Source organism: Ambystoma mexicanum, chromosome 7q (assembly GCF_040938575.1).
Source record: "Ambystoma mexicanum isolate Mex_15411 chromosome 7q, UKY_AmexF1_1, whole genome shotgun sequence".
In the NCBI taxonomy this organism is placed as follows: Eukaryota; Metazoa; Chordata; class Amphibia; order Caudata; family Ambystomatidae; genus Ambystoma; species Ambystoma mexicanum.
The window spans coordinates 761,460,546-761,475,676 of NC_090941.1; the positions used below are offsets into that span (position 1 = coordinate 761,460,546).

General features: G+C 48.6%; 1 protein-coding gene across 1 annotated transcript in view; it reads left to right on the forward strand.

Annotated features, from left to right (window-relative positions):
• CWF19L2 (CWF19 like cell cycle control factor 2) overlaps positions 1–15,131 on the forward strand; it is a 2,067,169-nt gene that overhangs the window by 1,833,474 nt on the left and 218,564 nt on the right. Inside the window, exon 15 of the mRNA XM_069640682.1 lies at positions 7,476–7,631. Coding sequence (XP_069496783.1) covers positions 7,476–7,631 — 156 coding nt within the window. The remainder of the gene's footprint in view (positions 1–7,475; positions 7,632–15,131) is intronic.

The following is a 15,131-nucleotide window of genomic DNA, read 5'->3' on the forward strand; positions in this document are numbered from 1 at the left end:
TGCCAGAGGAGGGGCTGCCATCTCTGCCTGCAGAGGAAATTCCCTGTCCTGGACATTTGCCAGGCGGCAACGTGGGCGTCTTGTTGCTAAGCATTACTGCTTGGGTTCCCTTGCGGGGAAGGATTTGCATTTTGGTGGAGCAGTGCTCCAGAGTTTTCTATCGCAAGTGGTGTTCTTGCTTCCTCCCTCTGACAGATTACGAACTGCTTTGGGAGTTTATCATAGATGAGGAATTCATGGGAGGAAAGAATCCATTGGCAGAACAAATTACTTAGGCCCTCATTACGACCCTTGCGGAAATTGACTGACCGGACCGCAACAGCGTAAATAGCGTTTCCGCCATTGCACGAAGGAGCAAAGTGCGGCCAATCACGACCCATCGGGCACGAGCATTACGCCATGGCGGAATCCGAAAGGCTGCGATGGCGGAAATGACCCCAAAACGGCCCTTACCGCCGCCGTACGCTGCACCAGGTGCAATACCGCCACCCATCTTAGCGGTCACCGTAATGAGCGGTCACCGTAACGAGCGTGCACCGCAAATTACGGCCACCGTAAATATACGGAAACGGAAGTAAAAGCATGTGGCCGGAACGGGAAACAGCATGCCGCACAACTATAAAATCCGAATCCCAACACAACCATAAAAAATCCGACCCTGACACACATCCCAACCCGTTAGCAACCCCAGTTAAAAAAATAAATATGGGAAAGGTAGCCAAGAAAGCGTGTGACCGCAAGCGGCAGGTACACTTCTCCCGAGAGGAACTGACCGTGCTCACCGAGACCCTACAGGAAAATTCCGCCGTCGTCTTCTCCAGTCAAATGACCAGGACGGCCCTTGCCAACAAGAAGGCCATATGGGTCCTGGTGGCACAGCGCGTAAGTGCGGTGGGGACAACACCCCGCACGCCACAGCAATGTCGCAAGCGGTGGGACGACCTGCGGATCCGCGTACGCAGCATACTTTCTGCGAACAGGAACATCGCCACAGCTACCGGGGGGGTTCAGAGTCGCCCATCAAGTTGACCCCCTGGGAGGAAATCTGCGCCTCCACCATAGGAATGGAGAGCATAGAGGGAGTCGGAGGGATGGAGAAAGGAGTGCCGACATCCGGAGAATCAGGTAGGTTGGCCAAGAGAAACAATGCGAAATCCACAAACCACGAACATGTGCAGTACCATGTGACCCCATAGTGCAATACATACTTAGCCCTGACAGCGCCCTCTAAAAGTCAGAATGAACAAACAAATCAATCAAGAAGCCATAAACAACCCCTACATGTGCAGCATGCACCCCCTAACTGCAGGCAGCCAAATGAATGCATCCTCAATCCACACGGAAATGAGACCACCTCCAAGGCCCAGTCCCAAATCAGCCTCATGTACCACCCCAATGCATTTGATACGTTGCCATTCCAAATCCGACAAACCCATAACTAACGCTCGCCCCTCTTTACTCCACCACAGGGTCCGATACCAACGACGAGCTGCAGGACACCCCTACCAGCACGCCTGCAAAGAGGGCCAGGACCAACGTCCCAAGAGCCTCCACCTCAGGTGCAAGGATCAAGACACGGCAGCAGCAGGAATCAAGTGGCAGCACACTGGAGGGGACTGCAACAGGCACCCCAGCAGCCAGCAAGTCCACAACCCCAGCACCACAGGTCCCCCCAAAGAACGTATCTGATGGCACCGCCTCTGGTGGTAGCAGCACCATAGGGGACACAGCTGTCATGCCAGCATGCTCCGACACGGAAAACAGTGCTGGCGACGTAGGTACCATCCATGACCTTTCCCAATCCCCCTGCATGTCCCATCCCCTACACCATGACGAAACCACGCAGGGGCACCCTGAAGACGACGACTGGCCAACCCCCACAAGTCCTGTGCCAAGGCAACATGTGTTGAGCAGCCCCCCTGTCACACCACCGCAAATGTCCATGGCCCAGCAGAGGCAACAGTCCCTCGACCTGCTGATCGAGCAACAGCAGGAAGCGTCCACGCTACTCAAGGACCATGCAAATGAATGCGGGGGTTCCAGGGCAGCCATGGAAACATCCACCGAGACACTCAGGGCACAAATAGAGAAAAGTAGTGAGAGCCTCAGGGGAGAAATGGAGAGAAGCACCGAGAGCCTGAGAGCACAAATGGAGAAAAGCACCGAGAGCCTGAGGGGGGAACTGCATGCGACGTCCAAAGACGTCTGTGCTGAACTTGCTGCTGTGCGCCGTGTGCTCTCGGAGCTCTCACAAACCCTCAGAGACATGCATGGACGCGAGCAGGCAGAGACCTCATCCGTGGCAAGTTCCGTCCAGGGCAGCCCCCAACGCAGATCTGGCAGGAACCTGCGCTCCACGGGCAGGGGTGCCCCTGATACCCGTAGAGGGGGCTTGCAATAGCGTCTACCCACGGACAGCATGCATATTTGGACACTGGTGTTGGGGGGGGAGGTAGTAGGGTGGAGGGGGTGTGTTGGGCTTCACTGGGTGGCGGGTCCATAGGGTGTATAAATCAAATCACATTAACAATACAGCACCTCATTATCATCCAATGACATGTGTGGACATTGATATTTGCGTACGAGGCCTTCATAGGCGTACAGTCCACAATGTGCCTGTACTACACACACACAGTGCCACAGGTCCCCTTTCCGTGTAATAGGCACCATGCGTGGTTGCTAGAAGCATGCATCTATGATGCTCTGTCGGATTGCACGTGCATCCTGTGCCTCATGGACTCCTTGAGGTGCCTCCACATCCCCACCCTCATCATCATCATCATCTTCAGGTGCATGCAGTACAGCGTCAGGGGGCATGGGCACATTCCTACGTATGCACATGTTGTGCAGCATGACACATGCCATGACCATCTTAGAAACCTTCTCATGGCTGTATATGAGTGCCCCGCCAGACCTGCTGAGGCTGCGGAAACGAGCCTTCAGTAGGCCGAATGCCTGTTCAATGACCACACGGGTACGTGAGTGGGCATGGTTGTAGTCCTCCTCATGCTCGTTCTGTGGGTTCCGGATTGGTGTAAGGAGCCATCTCTTCAGTGGATACCCGGCATCACCTGTATGAGACGAATAAAGGGTGTCAGTGGAATGATAGTGCTAAGTAGCCCCCCCCCCCCCCCTGCAAGGTCATTGACGCATCAAATGGGCCACGATGTCATGCATGAAATGAGACTCACCGAGTAGCCAGGATCTGTGCCCTGCGTGTCGCTCCATGTAGCGTGGTATTCTTGTGTTCCTCAGGACCATAGAATCATGGGTAGATCCTGGAAATCTGGCACAACAATGCGTAAATATCTTGTTGGAGTCACACACCATTTGCACATTGATTGAATGAAATTGTTTCCGGTTGCGGTACTGGACCTCCATGGCATGTGGGACAACCAATTCAACATGGGTGCAGTCGATGGCACCAATGCAACCCGGGATGCCGCCAAGTGCATGGAATCCCACTTTAGCGTTGGTAATCTCCTGGTACGTGCGTGGTAGTGTGATGTGGTCGTCGGCGTGCTTCAGGAGGGCATCGTGCACTTGGAAGAGTGTCCGTGAGAACAGTGGCTGTGAAATGCCATGCAACTGTCCCACTGTGTGCTGGTAGGTGCCTGTGGCCAGGAAGTGGAGTGCAGACACCACCTTCAGTAGGGGTGGGATGGCGGTTGGGCTATCTATCATGCTCACGAGGTCAGCATGTGTCATGTCCACAATGGCGATTATGGTGTCCCGGTCCAAACGGTAGAGGGTGTGGATCTGCTCAGCAGTGAGGTTGAACGGATCGGCTCGGAGGCGTGGGATTGCGGGCCGCCTGCGTGGTGGTGGTGGCAGTGCTTGTGGGCCTTGCTGACCCTGCCTTGCCCTCCTCCTCCTCCTCCTCCTCCGTCTCCCCTGTGCGCCCGGTTGTTGTACCTGTTGTTGTTCGTCGTCTTCTTGTAGTTGTAGCACTTGCAGTGCTATCTGGTACCCCAGGCCCAACATCGCTAGTCCTGCCGGTAGCATTTTGGAGTGGGAGTGGTTGTGGGAGGGGTTTGGGTCTGCAATATATGTGCTGTCGGCCTGTATGGCCTCCACCTGTGCTGATTGAATGAATCTGTGGCAGATGCAATCCCTTCTGGTCGAGCACGGCCCGCACGTAAGGCTGCATTTGGCCGCATGGCATCTTGGGATTGGAATCATGTATCAAATCCCGATGGCAGTGTGATGTACTTTGACTGATTTTCATGCTATGCTCCCATTGTTACACATGCTATGATTGCAGCCGCTTACATACCTGTGAAGAGTCAGTGGTATGTAGGGCTCGATCGATGGCCGACCCTCATGCAGCACAGTAACGTACTTCACCGACGGGCGTGGCGTCCCATTTGTGATTGCAGCCAGTTAGCATCATGACACACAGCCGCACTACATTGATGTAATTGTGAATGCAAGCGTTCACAGAAGCCTTTTCGACGTAATGTTGCAAGTGAGGAATTCGAAGGCCAGCATTTTTGGTTTTGAAGTAGCGGCGAGGATACGCCCACAGGTCTGGCTGGAAATGTAACGTTCTATTGTAGAATGTCCTTGGGACATGGCCCATAACGAGCAGGCAATGAATGATATGAATTGAATGGGATGCGCAATAGCGTAGTGGACGATAAGGCAGGACGTTCCCAAATCCATCTTGCTTCACAACACTACAGATCCGGCCAGGGGCACAGTGGTTTTTGCGGACTGCATTACGCACAGACGCGATGGAAGTTTCACATATTATGTGAGTGAATATTCATGCGTTTTCATTGCGGGATGAGGGAATGATGTGTGGATGCATGGACTGATGAATCCGTTCAGGGTCTGCCATGTACATGGGTTTCTTGGTTCACTCCCCTTCCCCTGCGTTATGTGATGCAAGGCTGCCATAGTGGGACATACGTCTCTCTGCCCTTGTCGGATCCTCCCTGTCTCGACGCGCCTTCATACACTTGTGTCTAGGCACGTTACTAATCCCATGTCATGGGTTCTATCTTGACGGACGCATGCACACTAACCGACGTTGCCAATGGTGTATTTAGCTCGATTGGTTTCGTTGTGATTCGATACTGGATTAGGGGTGTGTATATTCCTTTGGAGTGGGCTAGCATGCATATGGGTGTGGATTTGGTGTGTTGAATGAAGATTGTAATGCATCATGAGTCCCGTAATGCAATCGGTTGATTTGTGTTTCTTTTGGGTGACAGGTATCTCCTGCCCTATTGCAGATGCCATCTCTACGCCACTCCTCCAGATGGTTTTTACTCTCGACTCCTGCAGCTTCGGGTGAATCAGTGGAGCACCATTTCGATCATATGGGACGATCGCCAATGGGCCACATGCCCTTACGCTGTACTGGTGGCTAGGTGCAACATTTCGGCCTTTCAGCTCGACTAGTGCCTGCCTCATGGGACGGACCTGCGGTTCTTGCCGCTTCCATGTTGCCTTTTGGAACGTTGATGTAAGCCCTGTGTGCCATGATGGTACAGGGCGTCACACAAGTGGAAGCCGGTCAATTATTGCAGATGCAGCCCTCGGTGATGATGGTTGTTTTGGTGGGATTTTGCAAATTGATGTGGGGCCTTTGTCATTTGGATGTGCATTTAAATTGTATTCCGATATTTGTCGTGTTGCGTTGTTCTTTGCAGGTGATGTGGCGATTTTCGCTTTGTGGCGGTATGTATTGCATGATGATCTGCTTTGTGTTCCGCCTTCTGAGTTGAGTTGTGTGGTACAGTACTGGCCGCGTTTGCCTACGTAGCACAGTATGGTCACGGATAGAGGCTGCCATTGTGTCTGTTTACATGATGTGCTGTTCAGGGGCGGGGGATTGGCTTTTGGCCGACTGGTGCCTGTCAGCCAGGTCGATTGGTGGAATGATGGGTTGTTCAGAATGTGGCTGGTCACAGGTGACTGTGTTTGCGTGCGTTTGTTGGAGGGGGACTGGGGTCATGTCCATTGGAATAGCTTCTGTATTGATGCCATCTGTGCCCTGCAGCTCCCATCGGCCCCTCTTGGGATGGGCCTGGCTGCTCAGTCACTCTGCCGACTTGTGTGGTACATGCTTCTGCTGATGGTTGGTTTGTTTACTGGCATGAGTACAGGGCTGGTGCAATCCCCCTCAGGATGCTGTTGTGGATGTTGCCTTGCGCTGGTGGCAAGCGATGGGGGACTACTGTTGTTTTGTGTCATGTGTTCTTGATTTTCATTTTGATGTGTTGTACCTTCACATGCCTGTGCTGCGTCAGTACGGCTATGGTGACATGCCGTACATGGATGCCCACTCACGGGGCGCTTTGAGCCCCTGCATGCTTTTCTACGTTGGCATGCATGGGTGAATAGTGGATTTCACTGGTTGCATAGTGTGTGTACATTGCGCCTGCCAGGAGTTGTGCAATGAGGCCAGGGAGTGGAGTACAGGCACTCAGTGGGCCATTTACGGTTGGTTCGCGTTGCCGTATTTCTCGCCATGGCGGAATGGTACTTTACGACGTGCTTGATGGCGTTCAGTACATGTCCGCTAGGGTCAGAATTCGCGTACCGTTGCGCCATGGCGGTGATTCCGGTTTTGCAAGGCGCGCGTGCGCGTACTTGGTGCAGTTAGCGTTGCCGTTCACTGCGGTGTCGCTAATGGCATCGTACTTTACGGTGACGGGTCATGATCGCAACGAGCGGTGTTCGATGGCGGTATTGCATTTCCGCCATCATTTTTCCATTTCCGCAAGGGTCGTAATGAGGCCCTTAGACTTTGGTCATGTTCTTTCTGATGGATTTTCCTCCCACGGATTCCTCATTGCCCTCCCTACCTGCCTCTCTTTGCGGGCAGCTAGTACACCATCGGTTCTACTGTCCCTCAGCTTCAGATTTCTAGGGAAAAAAGGGTGGAACTGAGGTCCCGGGTGTGCCAGCACTCTATATACTGACCCCAACATCATGTATGGTGTGGTGTGCGTCGAGGCGCCGGACGGAGCCGCACTGTGCCCTCTGGCGGTGGAAAAGATCTCGGAGAACAGCTGTGCTGGGATAGGGATATCATAGATGAGGAATCCATGGGAGGAACATCCATCAGAAAGGTCATTCCGTGAGGTAAGTATTTTGTTCTTCATATAATGTTAATTACTGATAATTGTTTGAAGAAACTTAATTACCAACCCAATTTGGAATTAAACATTAAGGCATAAACATTTTGGGGATAATGTTCTTCAGCTCATGTTCGCTCACATTGAATGCACCATTTCTGTTTGTGTTTAGTGTAAAATCTTTCATGTTTTGATGCTCCCTTGTCTGAATGTTCAAACAGTCATTTATATAGGACAGAGTGAAATGGCCAAAAGACTTTACAATATATTTAACTATCGAACCTTAGGGACACCACCATATTGAATGTAAAGTTATGGTATGTATTCTTAGGTATTTCTTTAGAACGTTTGGTGATATGTCTTCTGCTGTCTGCTTCTCCTCAGCTGTTCAGAAAAGCCTTGGTTAGAATGTTCGAAAGTAATGGATTAGACTGTGTATTCCTTGAAACAAATCTGGATATGAAGAAACGATACCATATGGTGTATGAGTGTATACCCCTCCCAAAGGAAGTTGGCGATATGGCTCCAATTTATTTTAAGGTATTTGTCTGGCATTTTCGTTCTCGTTTTCAATGTTATGCATGCTTCTACACAGCTCTAGAATGTTTCCTTAAAATAGTACGCTGTGTTGCCGACCCGTAGAATAGCAAAAGTAACGGGGCTCATGTTTAGAGCTATCTGAAACACAATGGTAGTTTGAGTTTTGACCCGTAGGTTTGCGTTTACCTCTAGCAACCACCCACACTCTTTCTTTAAGATGAAACATAATGCCATTCCTTGTTCTTAATCCTGATTATCTATGTGGCGCTTTTAGATTATTTGAAGATGGTGTGCATATTACTTATATGAAACCAGTGAATAAAGCAACATAGACACATGACTGGCAAAATGTTTAATAGATCGGGCAGTAGAGGTGGTTTTAATGATCCATTAATGACGGTCGTTGAATTTGCACCTCTTTGGATGCTTGTGGTTTCGTGCAGAAGGGTTGTGACCAATCAGTTTGGGCTGGATTACCCCTTTTGGGGTCGGAGCAAGCCTGATTTGTATATGGCCTTTCCCCTTTTGTAATGGATTGGCATGCAAAGGAAGATGGTCTGAAGGGTTGCCGAGAGCAATGCCAGTGGTTAAGATGAATTTTAAACCTTCCAGCCATCACCTCTTTTGTTTTGCTGTATTCTTTTCTTTCCCATGATATTCTCTTATTCACACCTTCATCAATGTGTGTCTAAGCACACCTTCATCAATGTGTGTCTAAGCACAATCAAGTAATTATTTCTGTTTTATATCTGAAAAGAAAAAGTGCTTGCTTCCTGTGAGAATCCTTCAGATGGCATCTTTTCTCCCCAGAGGGAGTCCCTTTCCATGTGGCTAGGGAGGTTAGGCTACTAACCGATTGTCCACTTATGGATGGTAAGATGCGGGAGGATCTCATGGGGAGGGACTGCCCTGCTGGGGACAAGGACGTAAGTCTGTGACATGGCCCCTTTATCTCCCAAGCCCACAGGGTCCTATCACCCAACCCTTCTTTACATATGATAAAGTCTGCGACTATGTGTTAATATAATGTGTCAGTCTCCCTATGAGAAATACTGGGATGAAGAAGAACCCAAGGACTCCACAGTCAAACCTGAAGAGTGTCCGACCAGCTGTTCTTGTTCGAACTGATGTTATGCTGGGGCAGTCCCAGCTACTTAAGCTAAACAGTAACGAATGGACAAGAAGAGCGACATCCAGCAGGGGAAGCTGCCGAGCTCGGAGGCCACCAAGAGGCATGCATGTTATAAACAGGGCGTTCGAAGGCTGTTATTAAGCAGCCATGTGAAGTGCCGAGAGCGAACCAAAGGATACAAGGAGAGAGTCTCACCAGTCGTCTGGTAGCCGGAAACCTGAAGTTGAGAGTCAGTCTGGTGGTGGCGTGAACTGTGGTGGGTGACCCGGATGGTACAAGAATTCTGCAAAGACTTCCAACACTAGCCTACGGCAGAGCCACATAGGCAACTGCATGGAAAGTACAAGGAACTGTGGTGGTTGCGCAAATTGTAACAGGTGGATCGTGTAGTCTGAAACTTGCGCCCAGACTGCCTACAGTAACAGGCTGAAGATTCAAGCGAGTTAAAGAGAAGCAGAAGAAGATAGAGGCAGAACGAACCCGAGAACCATGGCAAAACTAGTAAAGTGTTCCCTGAGAGAAGGTACGGTAACAGTAATCAGTCTGGGAGGGGGCCGGGAAAACTGATAAAGGTGAAATAGGAAGACAAGGGCGAAGTAGATCATTTTGTTAGGCAGCTCCCTGGTCAGTTCCGTAAGATTGTGACATTGAAGAGTCCAGATGGACTCGAGCCTCTCCCTCTTCCCGAGGTGGATAACTTGAAGAGTGTTGCAAAAACTTTGAAAATTCAAGGAGAACTTAGGCAGTTTCTCTTTTTCCTCCCGTTGGCGGCAAATTAAAGGATAGTGTTCAAGGTACAAGAAAACAAAGTTTGTGGAGAGAACTTAAGGAATTGATGCGGAATCTTCACTTGAAGTAACACAAGAAGAGCCTGCTAAAGCTAGATGTAAACTAGGAGTAGGGAGTCATCCTCCTATTCCTGTGATATTTGTGGAACTTTATAGAAACCTGCACTGTTAAGAGACTGTACCCAGGAGAAGGGAGTCAATCTTCTGGGTTGGGAAGAATCTAAAATTGAAGTAACACAAGAACAGCTTGTGTAAACTAGGAGAAGGGAGCCATTCTCCTAGTCCCATGATACTTGTGGAACTTTATATAAAAGTCAAACTTCGAGAGACTTTTTCCCAGGAGAAGGGAGTCATTCTCCTTGGTTGAGAAAATAACTCCTCCGCTAGCGTAGTAACTTTTGAAAAAGAGGGTGCCAAACAACCCCGATAAGCAGAACTAAGCCACCTTTGGAAGGTGTCTTCGAGAGCATCAAAGCAATACAATATTGAGAAAAACTGAACTGTGAGAGATTGGTACCCAGGCAAAGGGAGACATTCTCCTGAGTTGACAAAATAAGTTGTTTTCCTCAGTTTAGTAATTTGTGCGAACCAGGAATCAAAATGAAACGGGTAAGCAGAAACCAGCATCCTTTGGAGGTTTTCGTCGAGAACATCGAGTCAACCAACCTTCCCCCTCAAAGCGGAGGTCTATGTACGACCGTTCAATGTTTGTGTCAACACCGGATCACCCCAGGAGTCTGCTTTTCTCCTTTTCCCCTGTCATGTCAACAAAAGAAGGGGCAAACTTCGTTAAAATACAACATGAGGAACTATAAGGGAAGCAAACAAAGAGAAGCGATTCCAAATAACAAAAGATGAGACTTTCCAAGTCCAACATAAGCTAGGAGAAGGGAGGCATTCTCCTAGCCAAAGACACTTTGACCCTGGATAAAGGGAGATGTTCTCCTAGGATGCGGTTTGGTTGTTTTGTGGCTTTTGTGTTTCCCTGGTAGGGATAGTTTTGAAGATTTTACCAGGACAGATGATCTTTCCTTTGGACATCACAGACTTTCAGACAGACCCGATAATTAGTTTGGTTGAGGTAGAGAAACCACCTGTAGGGATAGGGAAAGGTAGTCTTTTTAAACATTTGAATACACGTTTATAGCCAAAACATTACCACCCTTGTCATACTCCTCATTCTGTGTCACCACACTCCTTAATGGTACCTTTTTTAATGCCTTCTCAGTCCCCTCCCTCAGTAAGTAAGCCAGAGGTTTCTCTCTTTGCTTTTGTGGTACTGTAATAGTTAGAGTATTCCTTATTTTGGGATGTCTCCTATTTACAAAGTTTAACACTCCGGGCTCTCTCGACCACTAGTGCATAATGAGGTACTGGGGGTCAGCCTGCTTCTGCTTTCTCGAAGAAGAGATGACAGAGGAGTGGCCACTGAGACCTGTAAGTAGTTAGCACAGGAAAGCCTTTTAATGTGGACTAGAACTAGCGTGCTAAAATAAAGAGCTTGTATTACATTTGTCGGTATGTGAAAATACTCCACATCAGACCCCTGAATGTCCACACTACAACTTGCTGAAGTTTTGGCTATGCCAGGTTTTCACAGTATTCATTCGATTTTGCAAACATGTCGTGTTATAGCATTGATGTTTTTGCTATCACCCATTGAAATCGCAATCTATGCCTCTCATTACAGGAATTTTACCAGTTGGCGCCATGATGGGGGCAATAGCCCCTTGTTCTGCCCTAACGTGGGTGTTTTTTCAAACACACTGCTGACCTGGGCATCATGCAATGCAATGCCAACAGTCATGCAGATTATGATGGGGTTGCTTAACTCCTCTATGCTTTGATGTTTCTTGATTCCATCTTGGGACATATGCATGATTCAATCAGTTTCACTATTGTTTGTGTCTTCTGATCATGAAGACAACCATCTCTCTGACAGCCATCATGTTGGCTTGTTCTGTGAGCGAGTTACAGGCTGTTTGTGTGAATGGTTCTTTTCTGCTGCTTTCCAAAGAAAAGTTGACTTTAAGAGTAAGAAATTCCTTCCTTCCAAAGGTGGTCTTTGAGTTCAATATTCCCCCAAAATATTCCTCTACCTGTGTTTTTCCCTCTTTCTCGGCCTTCTGACAGAAAGTAGGTTTCACCACCTTAATACGAAACAGTCACTCACGTTCTATGCTTCCTGGTCCGAGCAATACCAAATTGATGACCAGTTATTTGGGCAGGTTTGTTGGCGATGGGAAAGATTAACGCCGTTTCGAAGCAGACGATAGCCTTATGGATCATCATATGTGTTACCACCTGCAACTGCATAATTGAGTGAACAAGGAGGTCCCTGAGAGCATTTAGGCTAATTTTACTAGTGGCTATTAGGCTACTTCTACTCTGCAAATGGGTGTTCTGTTAGTGTCTGTAAGGAAAGATTTTCTTTTTGCTTGTTTTAGACCCTGTCCTGACTTTTTGGAGGTAAGTAAAGATGTCTGCTTTAATTCCCTTGACTGTTTTGCCCATTCCTATGGGGAATCCGACTAGTACCTAAGACTGTCAGTACTGACAGACCGTCTCTCCCTATGAATTACAGTGAGGTGCAGTTAGGATACTTTGAATCCTTATATCTTTTTATACATTGGCTTTTGATTACTTGTACAATATGTCTACAACAAGCTGGTGGCAGCTGTGATATTTTAACAGTTGTTTTATGTTACTTGTGCACTTTTGCATTTATGGCAAGTGGCTACCAAAGGTGGTTAGCACCCTAAAATGGCAGTACCACAAGGATTTCTGCTTGCTCTTTGGTCATATTGTTCTCTGACCATATTGTTCTTTGGCCTTCTTTTTGCCTTCTCAGGAAATGACTTGTATGGACATACCTTTACCGGGTGCTTTGTGTGTGTGAGTCAGAGGAAGGTGCTGGGGCTGTCCAGTCCCAATTTACATCCTCTGGTGCCTGAAAGTCTGTCGCTGCGCAAATGTGGTGACCAATGGTTGTCCATGATTGGACAGCCACTGACTGTTTGACTAGTGCAGATCCTTAACATTGATGAGCTTGGGCTTCTCCCAGCCTGAATATTGGATAAAAGGAGGACTCCTGCGACTGTTCATCTGATCACTGTTGGAGCCAAGACTTCTATGAAGAAGAGCAGAATGCTGATGACCTGAAGGCGACCTCTGCAGCTGACCAGCATCGACTGCAGTGTTGTCCCGGTGAAGCCCTGCTCCTCTGTTTAATCTCATGAAGGCCTTAGTTGGTGCTTCGACCACTGGACTGGTGGGAATAACCAGTCTCCACCCCTGTTCTAGGATATCTGCCTGCTGAACCTTTGAAGGGTCCCTGGACCAGCTGATGGACTGACCAGTGCTCTCCTGCAGCAGTCGCCGTTCCGAGCAGACGCTTCAAACTTTGCAGATCTTCAGATTGTGTCAGAAGTCGCCTGCGCCTACATTTCCAGCGTCTCACTCCAAGGGAAGCTGTGCTGGACCTGCTTTGGTGTTTGCCGCTGTACGATCGCCTGTCGCGGCCTGACCATGTTGACTCCTGTTGCAACACTCCTTCAATCCTCTGAGGTAGTTGCCCCACAGAAGTCTTCATTTTCAGTTTGTGGCTTCATCTGGAAGCTGTCTGGAACTGATTCCTGGTCACCGTGACTGATTGGAAATAAATCCTGGTGCCGAAAGTGATCTGCTACTGCAACACCTGGGCCTTCCTCGAGTAGACCAAGCTCAGGAGATTGTTTCCCCAATGGATTCCGGAACAAGGGTCACTGGAAGAATCTGAATCGGGCGGTAAGATAACATGCCTGGTCCCTCTGTCCACCAAAGGGGTATATTGTGTGTGAAGTCCCAGCCCTAACACACTTTAGCCTGACCTTTGGTTGTGGAACCTGGTTTAAGGATCCTGTCCTAGGGCTATCTAGTATGTTGGATTGAGCGAGTGCTTAGCTGAAGTTTACTTGAACGTTTATCTAACTGTGGGACTGTTCAATAATCACCACCACTGGAAACTGCAATATTTGTATTTAAACTTACCTGAAGAAGTGTATACTTTGGAGCTGGCCACTTTTGGGCACAAGTCCCTAAACCATCTTAGGGTTAGAAGACTTGAGAAGATTGAGGAAAGCTGTTGGTTTTGATTCTACTGAGATCTGTCTAGTTTTCCTTTCATTTGACTACTCACCTGTATTGCACTAGTAATTGATTCATATGAAATACTGTTTCTCCTAAGGGTGGATGTGTATAGATGTTTTATGAGGATTTGTGTGACAATACATAACTGTGATTTCTATATGATTAGTGTGTAAACTAAAGGCCTGTTAGGCAGAAACCTGTGCAGTTCCCTCTGGGACCACTGCAAAAGATTTAGGACTACAGGTGTTTGGCAGTAAACCCACTTGATAGCAGTCTGTACCACACAGATTCACTTGGTAGCTGTGGCTGAGCAGTCAGACTTCCCTCAAGAAGAGTTAGGCAGTATACAGAGTATTCACAATAGGTCAAGAGAACACAATAGAACAGGTAAACACTGACCAGGGCTTGGTGTAAAAGAGATATAATTATTTATTTAAAACCACATCTAGAAAAACACACAGGCACTATAATAGTAAGCAATTCAAAAACACGGTCACTAAAAGATATAAACTCCCTTAAAAGAATATTAGACCAGTCTTAAGTAAAGCCCCACTTATTTTCAGACAGTGGTGAGCGCTTAACGTAGATGGCACTCTAATAGTTTGTTTTAAAAAGGGAGAGAAAAGCAGAGAACAAATTGAAACAGATCCCAACACTTTTACAAGAACATAACAAGAGAGGAAGGCAAAGTAAAACCGTGAATTCAGAGTCAGTAGGCTGGATCCGCTTTAAGAGGATCGAAACAAAATGTGTCCAAGGTCACACGGTTGCAGTGCACAAAAAGTCTTGTAATGGTTCAAAGAGGAGTTGGACCACAGAAAGGGGACCAGTTAGAGGGTGAAGGCGGCCAGCCCAGTCCAGAAGGTTAAGGAGTTATTATTACCTTGTAGCAATATTTAGAAAGGGAGGCCTGGCGGACATGGTACCTTAAAGTGGTGAGAACACTCCAGCGGGGGCAGTTGTTCCTGGCAGCGGATGCAAGTCGGTGCTTCGTCCGGGGGAAGAGAGGATCTCGTCGTGGAGGAAGACAGGAGTCCGTTGCACTGCCAGGGAAGAAACCAGCCGCAGAGTTTCTCAGGTACAAGGAGCGGTCCGTTGATTTGCGGTTCAGTGGTGAGTGGCTATCCGGCCGCCGGGGTGCTTGGCACGGGCAGTTCAACCACAAACCGCTCTGGGGTGCGAAGAAAGAAAGGTAAACTGGTTGTGCCCACCAGTCAGGGGAAGAAGCCTCCAGCCGGGAGATCTTCTCTGTTGTCGGGAAGTGGTGAGTCGGTTCTGCAGGGCTCCACCGGTGGTGTCGTTGTGGTAGGTCTGCTCAGCTTCTCCCTCGTCGGATTCTCAGATCCTGTGGCGACCCCAAAGCCCTGCTTTTATGCAGCATACCCCCATTCACTCAGCCTAGCTGTCAATCAAACATGCTAAGTGGTGAGCCGGCCGGCTCACCACTTGGGC